The following is a 22017-nucleotide window of genomic DNA, read 5'->3' as shown; positions in this document are numbered from 1 at the left end:
TGATTATTTTCGAAATATTCGGTATGGTTACGAGAATTTGATGCAAAAATAAAATTTACGGACGCTACTTATGAGACGTCGTAACTCGGACGCTCTGTTTTTATTAAATGTTTATAATGACGTTAAGTATGTCCAGTCTCTTCCAAAAGCTCTCTGAACAGAATGTAGGCAAATGTTCTACGTTCTGTAGCGTCTTTGGCTACTGAAGACGCCGTTCGGATTGGTACTTTGGTTTATTAACCACTTACAGGTCGTAACTACAATTACTTAGAACACTGTTACTGCTTTACACAACTGACACTTACTCCACGCTAGTCTCTTCAGTCTATCTGCACTAGTCTTCACGGGTTTATAACGCGGGAACTATAACAGTCTCTGTCAGTTGCTCCTGCAGTAGGCGCCCTTAGTTTCACTGTGCTTCTGCTGCTAATGCAGTCAGGAAACAGGTACAGCATTTCTTTTCCAAAGGTTGTTTTATCCTTGTGTTTGATTTTGTTCTTGTTCTTTATACAAACTATGTAATTGGAACTTTGCAGTTGAGTTCAGTAAGTAAATAAACAAATAATTGAATAATAATAATAATAATTATTATTATTGTTACTGTTATTATTATTACTGTTATAATTATCAGTTATTTGTTTGTTTACTTTTACTTTTATTCATTATTATTTCTTCCAAGTACTTACCTGTAATTTGTATTTGACTTTTAATAAGTTTGTGTATAATGTAATTCATTCATCTGCACTGAGCTGTGTCTGTAATTGGCCTTACGGCTGTTGACTCGGCACATTAATAATAAAGAATTGAATTGAATTACTATAGGTATCATTATCAATTTAAGTTACATAAATTAATATGTTTTGTCTTTTGTTTGTTTCTGTGTGCCTTTCTACTTTTTAGTCGTGTTTAACCTGTAAGCAGACATTGGTCTGATAACTCAGCACGTAAATAAATGAGTAACTTTATTATTAATATTAGTAGTAGTAGTAGTAGTAGTAGTAGTAGTAGTAGTATCAACACCGTCATTGTTGATATTATTATTATCTGTTGAATATAACCTCTAACGTCATATTTGTAACTGATTACCTCTAAACAGAACTCAATATTGAATTTGCAGGCAAATTTATTATGTTACTACAGGGTTCCACATTTTCAGCTCCAATGGTCCATTAGCTATTGATGTCAAACTGAAAGCTACACAAAATTTCACAATGTCGCCATTTTGTTGCATTGCAGTCTACAAAAGGGTATTTGACTTGAGGGAAGTTCATTCTGTTTCCGTATCTTACGCCACATGAACAATCTCACGCTTCGAATGCCTCTGACCCCACTTCCATACGTCAGCCATTTTGTTATCACTTCAATGAAATCACACGCTACGAGCATCCAGTGACATTACCATTCGAATCAAAGTTCGTGGCAACAGGACAACTGCCTCAGAATTCCATAGGGAAAACATACAGACAACATAGTTATCTTATGAGTCTAATTTCAGCAAATTTCCTCTCCTGCTTTCAGTCTCCATTTCAGCATGGTGTGAGGCGGCACGTGCAGCCAACTGCGTAGCTCTCAGCATGAGAAGAATCAGAAACATGCAGATCATGACATGACAGAGGAGAAGGAAGTGCGAAGCAAGAACGGGTACTTAACAAACTATATTATGGATATTACGGAACTTGCGTGTCTCTCATTACAGTCATGGAGGAAGTGCAACCTTGTAGGGGACGCACAAGGTCAGAAGGGGGATTTCCACTACAGAGTAAACAACACAGGCATCATTGAACTATCTGCGTCCAACGCTGTCAATGATAAGACGTTACCAAGAATTTTATCCTCAATAAACTGTGCCTCCTCATGCTTTAATCAGCATTAAGTATAGTAACTGCAGACCCAGTGCTAAGCGGTGACACTGTAAAAACAGACCGGTTCTGAGCAACAGCTCGCTAAACGAGTTCCCGTTGCTGGACAGAAGATTCCTAATAATGCAAAAGTTGGCCGCAACAATAGAGGAGTTGTGTTTTCGACGTGGTCAGTACCGAGGTGTTATAAGTAAGGGAAAAGTCAGTTGAGGGCCAAACCCGTGTGGAGGCGAGGTCGAATATCCCCACCGTGACCCTGGGAGTCGTAGGAGGCGACGAAAATGGAAGTATCAAATCTGAGACAGTAAAATATGTTAAAATAGGGACTCGAACCCGAGAAAGACTGAGCTGGCAAGGGCCAGCAGCATATACGAAAGACAGACCCATCCTCTCGTCATAAAGGGCGCCCACAGAAAACAAGACCGTAACTGTAAAACAGTAATAAATATCTGACCATGAGCACCAGATGGGGCTCGACACCAAGATATACTGACTGACTCACCGTCAGTCGCAATGTGACTTTTACTTTGAGTTGAGAGTCATTTATGTACCTGAGTCTGTGAAGAGAGGACTCCAGCCGGAGACAGAAGAATAGCCATTGTTGGAGCCGCTTCTAGGAAACGTCTAGTAACAGGCTAAGAATACTAGACTGTGTGCTCTAGTGAACCGCAAAGTGTGGAAATAGCAATAGCGTTACAGTTATTTGTAGTTATGACCTGTAAGTGGTTAATAAATCCGCTGATCAATCCAAACCCCGTCTGTAGTCACACACACCACGTGACAATATTTTGAATGCGTAAAAATATAAATACAGCCTATATAAATTTGACCTATAGGAAACCAAATATGTAAAAATAGGTATATAAATAACGTACTCACTCGTGAACCTGAGCCTTTCTTGAGAAACCGCAAATTGCACAGCTACTCGAGACTTTCCCAACATTTTATGGAACCCGAAGATTCATTACCGTGTTCACAATAGCCCTCCATTGGTTCCCATCCTGAGCCAGATCAATCCAATTCATACCATCCCATCCTATCTCTCTGAGATCCATTTTATATTGTCCACCCACCTACGCCCACTAATATCATACATGGATTCCTCTTCTACTCCATTTGTGCTACATACCCTGCCCATCTCATTCTATATAAATCACGTGTTTTAGGAAAATACAAGCAGTGGCAATTAACAGAAATTTTCTGTACAACTGATTATATTAAAATCGATTGGACTCGGTTAAGATCGGGTTTTCAGTGCGTCGCAAATTCAGATCGAGTTTTCAGCGCGTTGTACATTCAGATCAGGTTTTCAGTGCGTTGTAAATTCAGATCAGGTTTTCAGTGCGTTGTACATTCAGATCAGGTTTTCAGTGCGTTGTAAATTCAAATCGGGTTTTCAGTGCGTTGTAAATTCAGATCGAGTTTTCAGTGCGTTGTACATTTAGATCAGGTTTTCAGTGCGTTGTAAATTCAGATCGGGTTTTCAGTGCGTTGTAAATACTACAAGAGCATAAAAAAGAGTTTATAGGGTGGAGTCCTACTTAATAATATTTTGTTCGCGTGTTCCTTGTGCATGTACGAGCATGCAGTCCGCCCGATCGGTATGTACTCGTATATCGTACTATAGAAGTTACGGAAACGATCTTCCACTTACACAGAATTTTTCGCGACTGTTTCTGGTCCACGAGCTGATCCCTGTTTAGTAACTATTTCTGTCATTACTTTTTCCTTTCCTCCGTGGCCTTTAGTCCACAAGCGAACTATACAGATCGAGCGGCCGCCGCATGTCGGCGAAGTTAGTGCCAACTTTTGCGGAGAGAGGGTGTCACATGGTCAGCGCAGCGGATCCCAACGGCCGTTTATCACGGTTTTCTAGACTGGAGCCTCTATTACCTTGAAATAGGTCCTCAATTATCCTCACGAGGCTGAATGGAACCCGATCCAGACCCACTATTTCTCAGAAAATCTGGTACCTCCCGCAATTAACCCGGACCTCTGGATCTGTATCCAGAAACTCTGACAAGTAGTCTACAGAGCCGGTCACAGATGGTGGTCAAATTTCAGTCTTATGTTCCCGTCGCCCTTAACCCGGCCAGGAAGATTCCTGTAGCCATTTGTGCTAGTGGATGAGTCGACTCCAGGGCCATAGTGAGGGCTGGATGTAATAGATCAATTGAAAAATCCAATGAACTTATCGGGAATAGAACACGGGACCTCCTGACTTGTAGCACAGAGCCTCAACAAAATGCACTGCAGTGTGCCCCCACTCTCGATTCAGTAAATAATAAAACTACGTAACGAGTATCGCGAGATCAGTTACGTACGCCTCAAGGACGACATAATTACTGGACGAAGCTTAGCGGTCACATCACAGATATAAAGGCACACAAGGAAGCAGCTGATAAATCTTATAACTGCAGCGTCTTCGTAAGTGGGGTTGCTTTAACGTGTATTCTGAATGCATCTATGAACCACAAGCCGTTCAACTTCATCCGCCAGCTTACAAGAAGTTGAGGAGAGAGTTTTCGTCAAGTTAATTGAATACTGAAGTTTAACTCGTAGATTATGTGTGCACAGAAATTCTGAATAACGTCTGTAATATATTTAGGATATATTCCAGTGATTCTGAAAAACAATGGCATTGTTGTTAGAGTGGCCAACACTCGTTCTGACAATTTTTTCTGCCGTTTTTATTGGCTTTTATTTTTACTTCACTCGAAATTTTAACTTCTGGAAGAATCTAGGTGTTCCTTACGTAAAACCATCGCCATTTGTAGGCAATCTCAAAGAATGTGTCTTGCTGAAAGAGACTATTGGGAACCATCTTAAGAATTTGTATGACGAACACAGTGACAAGCCATATGTGGGGATCTTCTCTTTCGATAAGCCGAGTTTGTTGGTTCGTGATCCGAAGTTGTTGAAGAATATTCTGGTGAAGGATTCAAAGTTTTTCGCAGACCACATAATGTCAGTTGACGTAAAATCGGACCCCGTGTTTGGAAACTCATTGTTCGTGTTGAAAGGACAAAGGTGGCGAGAAGTCAGAGTAAATATGACTCCGATATTTACGTCAGGTAGAATGAAGAACATGTTCTACTTGGTGGTCCTTGGCTGCAAGGAACTCATTGAACTCCTGGACAAGGAAACAGCTAAAGGTGAGTTTAAGGCACAAAATTTTGCTGTGTAAAACCGAAACATGGGAGATTAAATTTTAGAAATATTTAGAAAGAGTCGCAAACTTTTCATTAATTATTAATATATTGAAGTTTCCGCTTATGAAATGGTGGGATTTATTTACTTTTGGTGCCCTAAATTAGATGCTAATGTTGTCTGTATTACATATGCACTTACAAATCAGTAGGGAGACTGACAAAATTAAGTCGCATGTTGGTCTTCAGGGAGTAAATTTTGACGTCTAACGCGCATACATCAACAGATATGTACTTCTTACACAAATACAAGATGCCATTACCTTTACCTCATTTCAATTAAACGTTTAATTATATCTCTCAGATACCAATTAATATAGATCTGCTTTTATTTTAACATTCCAACATAATCACTTTCTATTGTAACATGTTTCGTTACTGAAGACGTCGTTCAGATTGTTAATTGGTTTATTTAACAACCTACAAGTATTGGCTACAATTGATTATGACACTTTTGCGGGGTTTCACACTTTATAACCCTACAACCAAATCGCTTCCCTCTGTCCTCAGTAGTCTCAGTAGTCTACACGTATTCACAGTACGGGAGCCATACAAGTGTCACTGTATCACACACTGTTATCGCAAACTGACTGACTGCTGACTCACTTCCAACTCAACCCGTAGGCTGCTGCCTTGAGAACTCGTTCACTGATGACTGGAGAACTGTCTTTCGCCACCGATACATTTTCAACTGACAACAGCAACTGAACTCGGCGACGGCCACATTTCAATTGACTACGGCGGCTGTGTAGTTCCCTTATATAGTCGCAGAGATTGCCTGTTACGTAATCGGTACCACTGTTGGCTGACGCCGTGTCGACAGCGGCGTTGCGTGCCATGTCACAGTGTGGAGGGGGGGGGAGCTCTGACTCATCCGCCACGTCACTGCAGGGTAGAGAGGAGTTGTCCTCCATTGCGCAACATGTCACACTATTAATCTTCACTTGTCTTTTCGAGTTTCAAGTAGCTACTGACGTTAGTCGGACTATTCATAATAAATTATTTAGTTTCCTCACAGTGAAAGAAATTCTAACCTTTCAACATCCGCCTTCCTCTCCTGGTTAGGTCTTTCCAACTCCCGAATATAAAGACATCTCCCTTAATGGGTATCAGGTATTCATTCACTCAGTTCAACGTGACGATGTTTCCACTGAAAGAACTTTCTGAAGAGGACACCCGAAATATTTCTACGTGGGGATGCTCTCGATATGTGTCAGAGTCACGAGGTGAGTGCCTTGCGGGTAACAGCACCCATTAAGCTTACTAGATTTCCCTCCCGCCTAGTCAAGTTATTCATCAGTTTCGCGTATTTATTGTTTATTCAGCGATTATGCAAGTTTCTGAGATTATACAATTTCCAAAGTTTGAAGGACAGCAAATATTATTTGAGAAAGACGTAGAATGTTGCGGTTGTTGATTAATTCGAGAGACTGCCCTGGAATTCTCCTGGACGAACTGAGGAAACAAATGCAATCCTAAGTCAAAACTGTCAGCTTTCCGCCGAAACGTCAAATGGACACATCCAGAGTTAGCATTTGAAATAAATTTCTCCTTCGCCATCCGTCCGGTTTGTCTGTCTGTATGTGTGTATGTATATATATGGTGTACAGGATTCGCGCACATCTCCCTATACTGTAATTCCTTTTTAAAAAGAGATACACGCCACCGTCAAATAGGATAACATACTTCTATGAACTGTTCAGCCGTAACTCTATCTCAAGGGCGGCGCCATAGCTCAAGCAGTTAGTCGCTGGATTCCCACCGCTGCGGCCCGGATTCGATCCGGCTCTGGTCAAGTGGGATTTGTGGTGGACAAAGTGACGCTGGAGCAGGTTTTCTCCGAGTACTTCAGTTTCCCCTGCCAATCTTCATTACACCAATTGCTCCACAATCACCCTCATCTATCATCCGGGGCTGGTACAATAGGCCAGAAGTGGCCGCAGTACAAGGGACTTAGTCCCACCACACTATCAACAAAAAAGAAATTCTCTAAAGCCTTGGTTGTTGTTTCAGCGGGACGGAGTTGCAGTGGTCTACGTGAAAGGTATCGGCCAGTGGTGGAACGCGGCATATGCAGGAAGGAAGATTCGACGTTGAAGGTTGTCTGTACGATCTCCTATGTTGCTGTATCTTTCTCAGATTGAATCTTTCCTGAGATGATATTTGAAGCAGCACGTTAGTGTTGTCCCTGTCAGGACTATGGATGATCACGTGGCGAGATTTCGACAAAGTTCGACATTGAGATATTGTGGCGTTTTCATGAGAATGCCGTGAGGATTATTGTCGTCGGCCTTGAAGTGGACGGACGCCATTTCGAGCACATACTGAGACCATGAGGCGCCGACTGTTTGATCGTATGATAACATGTACCAGTTTACGTTGAATTGTATCGTGAAAGCTAATCGTCACAGCATATACATATTGTTAATTGGTTTATTTAATAACCTACCAGTCTCGGCTACAATTAATTACAACACTGTTGCGGGGTTTCACACTTTGTAACCTTATTCGCAATAATCAACTCACTCTGTCCTCAGTAGTCTACACGTATTATTTACGATACGGGAGTTATACAAGTGTCACTGTATCACACACTTCCAATTACACAATTACACACACGTCCGGTTCTTCTTTCCGCGACGGCTGCAAATTCCAACTCAACTCGTAGGCTGCTGTCTTGAGAACTCGTTCACTGCTGACTTGAGAACTCACTTCGGCGGCTTGAGAACTCACTTCGGCGGCTGATACACTTTTTAACTCAAACACTGCTTATTGGAGAACTGTCTTCGGCTGTTGATACAATTTAACTAACTACGGCGGATGTGTAGTTCCCTTATATAGTCGCAGCGCCCGCCTGTTACACAATGGGTACCGTTGTTGACTGTTACCCGTGTCACAGCTGCGTTGAGTGTTACGTCACCGCGGGGAGAGGGGCGAGGTGTTGACTCGCCTATTGCCGTAGTATCGACAGCGCTACAATGCCGCCACGTACCACTGAGGAGGGAGGGGTCTTCCGTTGCGCAACATGTCACAATATGTAGTACAATATGTTCTATTTCGTTTTTAAAACAAAGTAATACATCATAGAAAGTATGTGCCCTATTTTTGTTTTATATTATTGTAACGTGTTTTGCCACTGAAGATGCCGTTCGGATTGTTAATTGGTTTATTTAATAACCTACAATTCTTGGCTACCAGTAATTATAACACTGTAACGGGTTTACACAATTTACAAACCCTACACACTAATCACTTCATTATGTCCTCAGTAGTCTTCACGTATTTATAACACGGGAGCTATACCAGTGTCACTGTATTACAAACTCCCAATAACTTCTCACACTATCGGTATTCTTCACATTCACGATTCGCTCGCTACAACTGAACTCGGCGACTGTTACAATTCAACTGACTCCTTAGGCAGTGCAGTTCTCTTATAAACCATTAGCCACACAATGCAAAGCGCCCCGCTTCCCTGTTGCCATGTCGCCTGTTTAAAGGTGTTGCTGGGCAACGCTGTCTACGGTTGTTTCCTGCAGTGCAGTAACCGCGACATCCCATGCCACGTCACCGCGTGGGAGTGGTGACGGAATGTTGGCTGGCCTCTTACCGTAGTAGCGATAGCGCTCCGATGCCGCCACGTCACTGCCGGCGGGGGAGGGGATGTCCTCCATAGCGCAATGCGTCACACTATGTATGTATGCAGAATGTAACTGAAATATGCGGACATATTTTAGACATGAGTTACACATGACAAAATAAGAACAAATGTTCATCAACATGAGTCCGAAAACATTTAATTTGCCAGTTATAGCTAAAAGAATACTGTGTGGTCACCCGCAACAGTTCAGCATTAATGTGTGGGCATAGATTATTGGTGTTCTCTTGGCTTACAGGTAACCACTACCGACAATTTTCCTTATAATATCTGCCAAGTCTACTGGAAGATGTACCAATGGCAGTCAGAACATGAATATGGTACCTGCATGATGGCGCTCCGGCACATTTTATCCTTGCTGCGCAACATGTTCTCAGTAATACTTATCATGACAGATTGAAATGTAGGGAGGGAACCCATTCCGTGGCCTCCACTATCGTCTGAATTCAATCCTCTGGATTCTTACCTGTGTAAACACCTAAACATCCTTGCGTATGCAGCTCCTGTTGACAGCGAACAGGCACTACACCACTGCGCTGTGGATGCCTGTCAGACTGAGCGGATGCGGCGGTCCAAGATGAGACGTGTCCAGGTGTTCACTGAATTTTATGGAGGGCATTCGGAGCACTTAGTATTAGTGTAATCTCTCGCTTATGACTCATGAATGAAATTTTTCCAGACACATGTTGATACGGACATTTTTCTTGTTTTGTTACTTGCAACACGTACTCAAAGCATGTCCATATTCTTCTGTTGTACTCTGCATATTAAAAAATACGCGTACATTCCTTAAGCCCCTAAGAGAAACACAGCATCAGCTTAAGTAACACGGTCTGTCAACAGGTTCCCCTGTGCAAGTGAAGGAGACGATGACCAGGTACACGACTGACGTGATAGCATCCTGTGCCTTCGGGATCCAAAGCAACACCCTGAAGAATCCTTATTCAGAGTTTAGGGATCACCTGCGGGAGGTATTCGACTTCACAGTTCGGAAAGGTTTGACAAATCTGCTTGCGTTCTTTGCGCCTTCTCTTAAGTCCATATTAAGGTTGAAGCTTCTGGACAACTCCACAGCTGATTACATCAGGAAACTGATCTGGAGTACTGTGGAATACAGGTGAGGACCTACGTCGATCTTTTCCCCTCTACAGCAGTAACAAATTGCAAGACACCACGTGGAATTGCAAAAGATATTACGTTCCTCGGAGCGGCGACGAAAATTGTTACGGTATTCTTGTATGTAACGAACTGCACGTTGAAGAAAGTTTCACCTTTCGGCGGAATTCATGGGGGCCAAACTGAGATTAGTTCACCGAATTTTTCTGAATTTTCATGCTTGTTTCTTCGGGTGGGGTGAGAAAGAGTCCACATGGTACTTCGGCCACTAACTGGCATTTGTACCAAACCCGGTCTATAGATGATGGGTATGGAGCAGCTGGTGGAATGAGACTTGGCCGTGGAACCTAAGAACTTCGTTCATAACCCCTCGGCACGGACACCACGGAAAATATCAATGCATTAAGGACGCATTAGCTAGCAATGGATATCATACTGTTGCTTGCGCTCGTGTACATGTATTATGCTTACCGTTCCGTTGCGTAGCAATGTGTCTACACGTCATAGAGTATACGAGTGTATACGAGTATATTGTGTTATTAAGTCGTGACATTGTATTAAGTCCTTATTGATGGAAGCAATGATTGTAATATCCTTGATATAGCTGATACAACGCGTAAATTTGGGTCTTGTGAAGTCGAAATTGTTTTGTGAATAGTGAGAAAAGTCAGCGGAATATGGCAGTCCGACGATATCAACACAGCCAAATAAACTCTACAAAAGTTGCATTAATAAAACTGTGAATAAACAACCACTGGATTTATTTCCATTCCTTACTTCTGCCAATGCTTGTTCATAGAAAGGATCACTCTTCATGTCTGTCTATTGCTGCAGGTAGAAATTCCTCCCAGGCCTCTGAGTAAGGAAATGTTGTTGTCTAATAGAAGGTGCTGGAAGTCTCGGAGACATGTACAGCCTCCTTAAATCACATAATGTCAATTCTACTTGTAGATGGTGAGCACCGAAGATTTATATTTTCACCGACGTTTCGGAAGATCTTTTCAATCGGACTTTTAAGGGCTAGTTAACTATCTACGAGTAATTGCATAATTAGTATATTGGAGGTTAATATTTTATTTCAACGTTTTATTTGGCGAGTATTAAATTCTAAATATTTTATTTTGAAAAACTTGCTGAATGAAAATCATTATAATTTATTGCGATTAAAGGCTGAATTCTTTTGAAAAATTTAAATACTATATTTATTATAAAACAATAATATTTGATTGAAACAATCTGCTGGAATATCAGAGATTGTTGCTGTTACTTATATTTTCATTCAGGGAGAAGACCGGGCTGATACGGAAAGATATCCTCCATTGGATTAACGAGCTGAGAACTAATGGGAAGAAAACTGTTCAAGATGCCACGGTATCTGCAGAGAATCCAAGAATTGACTCCAAATTTCGTAAGTTCAATATCACTTTCATAAAATGAGAGGGGTAAATCCAAGGAAATGTCTGAAATCAAATCGAGGAATTGTATCTGGAACAAGGCCAGTCGTTGTCCATGTATTATTCAAAAAATTCTCAAAGTAACATATTGTAACGTGTTTGGAATAGGTACTTCCAGGGTAACGCAATTACAACGGGCCGTTGGGTAATGAATGCCGAAACAACGAACGCGTTTTCCCCGAGATGGACAATATAAGGGTCGTTGCGCAACAACGGACTGTCAAAAGAGCAGGAACGGAACTGCAAGGAATGGTGTCTGGTACCCGGTCCGCATAGCTCCCATATAAGAGAGTCGCAAACAGGGCTAGATAGACGCGTATGAACGAGAGAGTCGGGTAGACAACTATTGGGCCAGAAGAGGGTCGCCGTTGAAGGCAGTCTAGTATTGGCCGAGATATAGTGGAAGCAGTAATTGTGATACTGCAAGTGATAATACTTGTAAAGTGTGTGAGTGTAGAAGCGAAACACAATAAATATTCGCTACATCCTCGACGGCGTGAAGTTATTTGTGCGTGATATACCCAACACCTGACAATATTTATATTAACTTGAAGTTTATATACTTTTGGTTTGATAGGCAAGTGGTTGTTATTCAAACCACTGAAATACGTATATGGTGTAAGATGATTCAGGTCTAAATCGGCTCAGTAAATGTAAACTGGCTCCTACGTGCATTTGACACTATGTAGTATTGATGTTGTTGAGAAATTGAGTTGTCCGAGATCGTTTGATGAAAATTTCCCATGATGAATTTAAACAAAGAACTTACGAAGATTTACATGGAAAGGTAGGAGAGCCAACTCGTTGCCTTATTTGAAGATGGCTTATTTTTGCCCCCGTATGGCTGAAAATCTGAATTGCTGAACAAAGTTTAGTGGATGTCTCCATACTCAACTTTAACAATTACTGAAAGAGTTGAAACACTCGATATGACTAGAGAAATTTTCTGTTTCAGAATTAGACGACGATGAATTTGTGGCGCAGGCCTTTCAAATTCTAGCGGGAGGTTTCGAAACGTCCGGTACCACAATGAGTTTCGCTCTGTACGAGCTTGCACTGCATCCAGACATACAGCACAGACTGAGAGAGGAGATCACCAGGGTAATGGCTAAACACCAGGGCGAGCTTACGTATGAAGGGATGCAGGAGATGTCCTACCTCGACATGGTGGTCTCAGGTGAGGGGACTCAGGTAGCTCACATCTGATTCTGAGGGTTATCAATGAAAGAAGTCCGTCCAAGTTACTGGTGCTTATGTCCTTGTCTTTATCAGTGTTTCATGAAATCCAGGAACTGTAACCAATATGGAACCAAAGCAATTTGCTAGGTTACTGTTAAGATCACATCATGAGGATGTTATCTGTGGGTATTTTAATGTTTAAATGACTTTGAATATTCGGAATTACTGTTCTTTTAATCTCGTCTACAGTCAGGCATTCTAAAAAACTGAAAACTTCACCGTCATCTGTCAGCCGATTTTGTGAGAAATGTTGGAGCCTCGACTTCTCACAACCTACGGACCTCCACGGCCTGCTAAAGGAATAGTTCGTGGAATAGCCGCAAAGCGTCGTACGGGAATATGTTCCAGCAATGTTTTCGACAGCTGTATCAATGTTTGCAGACTTGCATAGCGGCCAACGGCAACTATTTTGAGGGCGGATATGGTTGTGCGTAAGTGTATGTGAATACTTTGTAATATGATGCGATAAAACCACATTCCACAACCTTAATGACTCTACCACGTGTTGTATATATATATATATATATATTTATTTATTTATTTATTTATTTATGTGTGTGTGTGTGTATGTGTGTGTAAGACTATATAAGAACAGCCACGAATTTTCGTATTTCGCGGCCAATGTAGGAGCATGAAGCAGGAACTAAGACGTTTGTGTCAATCTTCGGAAACCTACAAACGCATCCAGGCCAAGGGATGTGATCTTCATCTACTTACAAAGTGAACTTGTCTAAGTTTCTGTAGTGTTCCAGAAATTATTTCACTATTGTCCTGTAGCACTGGTGTTGCACAGCGACATAAATTTTACAAAGAATTTCAGATTCGATATTATTTTGCAACATAAAAAGGAGTTTTAGTGTAAGTTTGAATATGTATTGTAACGGATATAATCAACGCGTTGCCTGGTATCAGCTCTGTAAACACGGTACATCAAGTAACAATAGAGGGAGCTGTGATTAATGTAGATCCGAACGAAGTGCCAATAGACTGGCTGGATAGTGATCACGTGATACGTGTTTCCTGTGATGCATGTACGTTCCGCAACTATATAACTACGAGTCCAGGGGGTTCAGAGCAGTTACGGGTAGTAGTAGCGACAGATGCACGGGAACAAAAGAATAGCAGTAAGCTTGAGGAATACAGAAAAGTACAATAAGTCAGCCTGTGAAGATTTAACTTGCGATTTGAAGACTGCATGTGTGCTGTAGTGCAATGGTATTGGGAGTGTGTGATTTAGGAAGAATTTTATAGTTTCCAAGAAATAAATCTGTCAAAACTAGTGCAGATAAACGGAAGAGATTAGCTTGGAGTGCTATTTAGTGTAAAAATTAGTAACAATCTTATAATTATTTGTATTTAGAGCCTGTAGGTTGTTAATACATGCAGTTACCACTCCGAACCCCGTCTTTAGTCACTGTGACACGTGACAATATTTATAAGTAGAAGAATGCAAAATATCTTGGATATTTATGGGTAACAAGCAAAGCCATCGGCTATCAGTAAATTCTAACCATGCAGAATTATACTTCACAAGAGTATAGTAGTGGGCTACTTAGTTAGCCATTCAGTTAACTTTTACACATTAATTTAAAAATTATCAAGCCACTGTCAATTTAAACCTGAAATCTGGTATTTGGTTAATTTAATTCAGTTAGTAACCAGATATGGTCCGACATGTAATGTTATCATTAGGTGCGTTCGGACAGTTAGTATAACGGTAAAATAAATCAATGTTTTTCTTAGACTTGAAAGGATTCAGATGATGGTGTATACTGTACTTCTTTTGGCTTATTTTGGACTTCATCCATCGTCTAGTACGTGAAATACAATAGAACACGACGTTTCGGAGACTGGCTCTGTCTCCGTGATCCAGTGATTGAGACTAGCTCTTTTTAACGGGCCCAACTGAGTAGGTTTTTCCTTCCGCACCCACCTGAAGACGGAGACAGTGACACTCTCCGAAACGTCGTGGTCCTTTGTCTTTTACATACCAGACGATTGATGAAGTCCAAAATAAACAAAAAGAAGTAAGGTTTTATTCTGCATTATCATTGCACACGGTAAATACATTATGAAATTTATTTAAGAATTTACGTAACAAAGTCTTACGTCACATAATAAGTTTAGAAAAATCCCTTATGCAAGTCATAGAACTTATCTTCCACCGTCATGTACAAGGTTACATAAACAGTAATATGATTACTTGTCATGTAAAATAAGAGTCTCATGCATTAAAAAGAACAGTTGAATTATGAAAACGTTGATTCCTATACTAATAAAAATGCCGACTTCATTCCCCTAGCATGTCAAATTGCTGGGGTCAAGTGATAATGCACAGGATTCTAAGTTCACCAAGTATTAAAAGGTTACATAGTAGAATGTAAAATTATGAAGTGTTGTATCCCGAATGGCCGCCTCTGTGGTCTAGTGGACAGAGTTCCTGCCCACAGTTCCAGAGTTCCGGGGTTAGATTCCCGGCGCTACCAGATTTTCTGAGAAATAGTGGGTCTGGAACGGGATGCACTCAGCCTCGTGAAGAAAATTAAGGAGCTAATTGAAGGAAAGAGCGGCTTCGGTCTAGAAAACAAAGATTATCTGCAGTGGGGATCTGTTGCGCTGGTCACGTGCAACTCTATATTTGAAAAGTTGGCACTAACTTCGCAGGCAAACGGCGGTCGCTCGGTCGGTATAGTTCGCTTGCGGACTACAGAACACGGAGTTTGTTTTTTGTGTCCTGAATTCCACACTCGATGACTGACGGAGTATGGCTGAAGTTGCCACCACATAAACCGACCGACTTTCGCGGGGGGTGGGGGTGGAAAACTGCGTGTTCCGGGGTGACGGTGAATATTGTAGTAAGCTAGTGCAAGAGATGTACTCAACCAGAACGTTTATTTACCAGATGGGTGAATACAACTGTGGAATTCTGACGTCTGGGTACAAGAGTTCCAGGGAGGGAAGGTTTTATTAACTGTTCTCTGTAAGCTGCGGACTAGAATGACCTTGACTACCAACTCAGTTAGACTGAACCGTCGATTTTTTGGTTTTACTAATTTGATTCAGCGAAGTTACCCGCCCTATGGAATGTTTCAGTGTCAACAACGGCTAGCAGGTTTTACTGCCTTCTGAACTTCAGTCCTTGTACCCGTGTGTCATGTGCTATTGGTCAAGCGCAGAGGTCTTGGTTCAGAGTTCTCTTGATTACGATTCTGACAAACTTTGCTAAATACACGTATTTGTCACACACAACAATGTCACGTGACATGTGTGTGCGTGACTTATAGACGGGTTTTGGATTGATGACGGGATTTATTGCACCCTTATACAATTTGTTACTACACTTCAAATTCAATTCAATCAAGAACACATTACAAGAAGACCTCAACCCAAGGAGAGTCCCTGGATATGACCTAATTAAAGGGGGAATATTGAAAGAAAAACCAAGGAAAAGCTTTCTATATCTAAGAACTATACACAATTATTAGACCGGGATATTTCCCAGTTCAATGGATAGTCGCACAGATCACCATGATTCCGAAACCTGGAAACCGCTAGGGGAATCCAACTTACAAAGAACGATGAGCGTATTACCAATAATGAACAAAGACTTCGAAAAAGATATGCTCATGAAATTACATCGGATGATAATGGAAACCCAAATTCTTCAGGAGCATCAGTTGGGCTTCGACAGAAACCCTCTAACACAGAACAAGTACACCGAATTGCAGAGATAATAAGAGGAACTTTAGAAAGAAAGAAAGAAAGAAGCAGTACTGCTCTGTGGCGTTCCTAGACGTCACACAAGAGGTTGATAAAGTATGGCACCCGGGCCTCGTGTTCGAAATCAGAATAACTTTTCCCATTCATATTACAGAATATTAGAGTCATATCTAACGGGAGACTCTTGCAAGTAAAATTCTAAGCCAAAATTACAATCTTAAAAAACTGAAGCGGGCGTACCGCAAGGAATTTTCTTTGGACCTGTCCTGCATCTTATCTACACGAGGGACCTCCCGACATGAGGCAACAAAACTGCTACCTTCGCCGATGATACAGGGATCTTAGTCACTTATGAAGACCCAGCTATAGCATCAATGAAACGTCAAGTCACTATGAATAAGATCGACGATTTGGTGAAGAAATGGAGAATTAAAATAAATCATAGAAAATTCACCCTAAGCAATTAAATTTGTCCTACAGTGCAAATGGGCAACATTGATCTACCCCAGAAAAATGAAGTGAAATACCTGGACATGCATCTCGATAGAAAACTGACGTGGGAAAGCACATCAAACAAAAAAACTAAACCTACTAAAGGGAAACAAATGAACGGGCTACTCGGAAGATCAACACTATCAATAGAAAGCAAACCCCTCCTATACAAAACAGTTCTCAACACCATATGGACTTACGGAATTCAATTCAGCTATGAGGGACATTGAAATCCTCCAGCGCTTTCAATCCAAAACTCTCCGATCAATTCTGCACTAATCTTGGTAGATAAATAACCACAGGATCCATGAAGCTCTACAAATGAACACAGGGCTCAGTGAAACATAAAAGCGGAACACCGAATGCTTAAGAAACTTAGGAAACCACACTAGTGCATTAGCAGTGAGCTTACGAGAAAATAGCGAAACTACAAATAGACTCAAAAGATACGCTGTCCTAACTCTACCAGACAGACTGAGTAAAATTCCAATACTTACTTACTTGCTAATGGAGCTGAGCCCTTTTGGAGGAGCCGCCAATTCTGAAGCTACTCATGAATTTCCCAAGATTTTGTGGAACCCAAAGGTTAATTACCGTTTTCATAAGGGCCCTCCACTGGTCCCTATCCTAAGCCAGATCAATCTAATCGATACCATCCCATCCTACCTCTCTAAGATCCATTTTATTATCCTCCACCCACCTACGCCTTGGTCTTCCCAGTGGTACTTCTCCTTCTGGCTTTCCCACCAATATCCTATTTGCACTCCTCTTCTGCCCATTCGTGCTACATGACCTGCCCAGTTCATCCTCCTTTACTTGATCATTTTAATTATACTAGGAGAAGAGTACAAGTTATGAAGCTCCTCATTTAGCAGTTTTCACCATCCTCCTGTAACTTCATCCTTCTTCGGTGCAAATATTCACCTCAACACCCTGTTCTCAAACACCCTCATTCTATGTTCCCCCGTTAATGTCAGAGACCAAGTTTCACACCCATATAGAACCACAGGAAAAAATTATAGGTAGTAAAATTCCAGTATAAAAATTAAATGATACCTAAGTGAGCAAAGAATGGTTTATGAGTTACACGAAGAGAATAATTCATTCACGAACCAGTACTTATTGAATATATATAACAAACTCTGTCTTCTAATCTCGGTCAACGTTGACTGCCGCCTCAAGAAACTCCCTCAGTTCTATCACTCAGCTGCCTGAGATCCTCATACACTCGGGGCGGCTTCCACAGAAAACACTGTTTCCAAAAACACCCTTATTGTTGTGTTTTCCAATTCGTTGCTTAGAAACGGGTTCGTCTATTGGTACTTGCGTATTCGTTTCAGCGGGAATATGTTAACCGAACCGTTGCCTAGCACCTATCTAGAGTACGAACACTGCCCTGCATGGGAATGATAATTATCTAGGCAATATTTTAATCTCTCACTCCACTCGTTGTCGTAGACAAAAAAAAAGTAAAATGTTAGAACAGATCTCCTTCCGTTTGTTTTGAATTACAAATGCATACTGAGTAAGCGATGTATCCACTGTTGGAACATCAGTATCCTTCAAGCTTGCGGTATATGCCGAATTAACAGTAGCTGCAGAATAAAGTTCAAATTCCAGCATTTATTCTGTTCTCTCTTCTATCCTGAGTTGGGAGAAACTATCTACGACTGCGCATGCGCCTTGTTACATGTTGAAATACTGGCATCTCTTGACCATACGTGTATAATGCTCTCAAAGTAATGTGTTTATTACTCGCAGTCACTGAACACACAACGTAACTCAGTTTCTGATTCAAACAAGAAATTATTTAAATATACGGACAAACCCATATTTAGTAAACAACTACACCTATAGGTATATCCCTCGTTATGTGTTTAATAAGCAAAATGAATTGATAAGTTGTCTGTCATTTGTTATGCCTCGAAATGCTGGCCGCTGTTCCCGTCTGTATCACTGCACTCTGCTCTACGCGTATGTTCACAGAGGCACTGAGGAAGTACCCGGTTCTCCCATTTCTGGCCTCTCTTCCCGTCTATATCACTGCACTCTGCTCTACACGTATGTTCACAGAGACACTGAGGAAGTACCCGGTTCTCCCTTCTGTGGCCGCTGTTCCCGTCTATATCACTGCACTCTGCTCTACACGTATGTTCACAGAGACACTGAGGGAGTACCCGGTTCTCCCATTTCTGGCCGCTGTTCCCGTCTATATCACTGCACTCTGCTCTATTCGTATGTTCACAGAGACACTGAGGAAGTACCCGGTTCTCCCATTTCTGGCCGCTGTTCCCGTCTATATCACCGCACTCTGCTCTATTCGTATGTTCACAGAGACACTGAGGAAGTACCCGGTTCTCCCATTTCTGGACCGGATGTGCGGCAGTGACTACACTCTTCCTTCCACTTCCGGGAATGGAACTGTATTACTTCCGAAAGGGACCGGGGTTTTCATCCCGGTATTCGCTTTGCATTATGACCCGCAGTACTACCCAGATCCAGACAAATTCGACCCGGAACGTTTCACAGAGGAAAATAAACAGAATCGGCCGAACTACACATATCTCCCATTTGGGGAAGGTCCCAGAATTTGCATCGGTAAGAACAAGTGCATAGTCAGGATTGGTTTTGAAAGTACAGAATTATTGGGCACAGAAGATACTACTATCTAGAATCAGATTTTCTTAAGACAAAATGTTACTGAATCTTTGCGTTGCACAGTATTGTTATTGGCTCTTCATTGTTGTAAACACATTGTGATAGCCCAGAAGTTCTTACGGCGTGAGTACAGAAGAGTACGGGAAGGCCTGCTGGGTACTTGATCTCTTGCTTGTTTACTCTTCAGCCCACAAACTGAGACAATACGCAACTCTCACAAGTCCTACTTTCTGTAATGTAGGATACTGCGCTATTCACAATTTGCACTTAAACATTCAGAGCCTACTTTAGGAAATTACAAGCATGAGAACATAATGTAGAAGTTTATGCAGTAATAAATTTTTGTTATTATATTTATCAATCCTTCCACTGTTACTTAATATTTTCTTGCTACCCAAGCTACTGTTTCTTTTCACAGGGATGAGGTTCGGTTTGATGCAGGTCAAGGTTGGACTGAGCCACATACTGTCCCGCTTCGAGGTGGCGCCCTGCAAAGACACGCCCCTGACTGTTGTTTATGATAGGAAGTCCTTCATATTGTCGATGGATGGAGAGATACCGTTGTCTTTCAAAAGGATTCCCATCTGATTGCACGGATATTTGTATGTTATTCCCCTTAATGTCTATAATATATATGATATCTAAACAAGATAATTATGATATTCTGTTACTTCTTAATTTTCTTTACGTATTTCTGTGACTGGGTATGGTTGCACAGAAATCTGCTTAAGTTAACTTGGAACCTACTTCCTTTTATAGGGGTATTCTAATATTAAGTTTTCAGTAGAGCTAGTAAGTTTTATTTATACATGCACATATACTCCTACAGCTCTTCCTTATATGAGTATATGGGAATAAAGCATAACCACAGAGACATGCTGTTGGAGTTAAATATAGAGTCTCAGATTCTTTGAAATTACAGCCCAGTCCCTCGCACAAGATACAGAAGCCCAGGAATGTGGGCTTCTGTTTCAAATCCAATGCGTGTAGTAAAAATAGTTCCCTTTTGTGCCTTGAATTGTTCCTCAACATAAGACACTACATCTCACTCAACACTCACTACTCCATACACGAAACGGACAAAACAATCACTTCCTATAGTCCGCAACCGAACTATACCGACCGAGCGACCTCCGCTTGTCGGCGAAGTTTGTGCCAAATTTAGCGGATAGAGGGTGTCACGTTGTCAACGCAACGGTTCTCCACGGCCGTTAATCTCAGTTTTCTAGATCTGAAGACAGAAATATGGACACACCGAATTATACCGAATTCATCGCATTCAATTAGTGTAGTGATTCAGCATTCCCGTAGTGTGTACCCCATTCAGGTCACCGAAGCAACCTGCTTCTCTGAGGAAAGACCTCCAGACCCTGACGGGACTGCCGGGATCCCGGAGGCTGGTATTTCTGGGGTGGCTGCAGAGAGCGAGTAACAATGCACAATATGTCACTCAACACAACTGAACTATAAACAAATGTACTTCGAATCTGGTGGAGACTAGAGACACTTAAATTGATTCTGGAGTCAGTGTTCAATATGAGGGCGATTGTCCCTTAATTGTAGAAAAATATCTCTCTGCAGAGAGAAGTCCTGCTCAACATAGAATATGTTACGTCTCTCATACCATAAATCACTTTTATTGTATTCAGGAGTAGGTAAATATACACAATACAGAAGCCGAGAATCAAGATTTACTCCCACATTGTCTGCAATATAAATATAATTGTTTGTTCAATGAATAATTCTCTGGCTTATCATTATTGCCTACGCTTTTATTCTGAACAAATTTGAACAAGTAAAGAATGAAGTGCATATGCCCTAGAGTATAGTTCAATCGTTACAGGCAAATATAATCCACTACGCAAGTGGCCAGTTCAGCTTAGTAACGGTTTAACCTATCAGAGCTCTATAAATACACTGAGACACTTGCTGACGGGCGACAGATAGAGATATATACACAACTAACCCATAATTAGCGTGAGATTATACGTTATAAAAATATAAAATACATTAAATTATTATACTTGAAAGCATCTGCTATAGAGGAGTACTGATTTGAAAAATGATTTTATTTCTGAACACAATCTGCCTGTACATTGAGGCACTTGTCCTTCGTTTCACAAGCCCCTGAAAACCAGCAGCATAAAATTATTTGAGCTGCTGTCGGAACCAGGCGTGTTCACACAGCATGACCTAGCTCACAATGCATGACAGGTTAGGTTTTCACAAAGTCTGTGTACGATGGGTGCCGCGCATACTGACCCCACAATACAAAATGCAAAGAATGGGTCTGGCATTACAGCATCTCAATCGCTACCATGATGAAGGACACGGTATGCTAGACCGAATTGTCACAGTTGATGAGTCTTGGGTTCACCACTACCAGCCCGAGACAAAGCGTGCGTCAATGCAGTGGAAACATTCTGCGTCGCCTGCCAAAGAAAGTTTACGGTGACACAATTCTCCTGGAAAGTGAGGCCCACAGTCTTCTGGGTCACGAAGGCATTCTGCTCACCGCATTCCAGCCTCAAGGACAAACCGTAAATGCCGACTCTTACTGTAACATCCTCAGGATACTTCGTAAGGCCATTCAACGGAATCATGCAACCAGT

General features: G+C 41.5%; 2 protein-coding genes across 8 annotated transcripts in view; one reads left to right on the top strand and one right to left on the bottom strand.

The window, feature by feature from the left end:
* Positions 1-22017, bottom strand: part of LOC111871160 (putative tyramine receptor 2) — a 248106-nt gene that overhangs the window by 9258 nt on the left and 216831 nt on the right. Inside the window, exon 1 of one of the 7 annotated variants that reach the window (XM_033754127.1) lies at positions 306-332. The exons of the other annotated variants lie outside the window; for them this stretch is intronic. The gene's annotated coding sequence lies outside the window, so the exon portion shown is untranslated. Of the gene's footprint in view, positions 1-305; positions 333-22017 lie in introns of those variants that run through there. 7 annotated transcript variants of the gene reach the window in all.
* Positions 4188-20301, top strand: LOC111871157 (cytochrome P450 6j1). The gene is made up of 6 exons (XM_023864041.2): positions 4188-5014; positions 9570-9843; positions 11126-11250; positions 12252-12473; positions 19082-19345; positions 19824-20301. Exons 1-6 carry the CDS (start codon positions 4495-4497, stop codon positions 19991-19993), a joined length of 1575 nt encoding a protein of 524 aa, XP_023719809.1. The 5' UTR covers positions 4188-4494; the 3' UTR covers positions 19994-20301.

The sequence above is a fragment of the Cryptotermes secundus genome, unplaced genomic scaffold (genome assembly GCF_002891405.2).
Source record: "Cryptotermes secundus unplaced genomic scaffold, Csec_1.0 scaffold282, whole genome shotgun sequence".
NCBI lineage: Eukaryota > Metazoa > Arthropoda > Insecta > Blattodea > Kalotermitidae > Cryptotermes > Cryptotermes secundus.
The sequence above is the reverse complement of the archived record's forward strand: the minus strand, read 5'-3'. Positions and strand labels throughout refer to the sequence as shown.

Excerpts from the sequence above, each read along its gene's own strand:
- LOC111871157 (XM_023864041.2), top strand. The coding sequence starts at position 4,495 with ATGGCATTGTTGTTAGAGTGGCCAACACTCGTTCTGACAATTTTTTCT. Across the intron at positions 5,015-9,569 it reads GGACAAGGAAACAGCTAAAG|GTTCCCCTGTGCAAGTGAAG; the intron begins GTGAGTTTAAGG and ends GTCTGTCAACAG. Across the intron at positions 11,251-12,251 it reads AAGAATTGACTCCAAATTTC|AATTAGACGACGATGAATTT; the intron begins GTAAGTTCAATA and ends TTTCTGTTTCAG.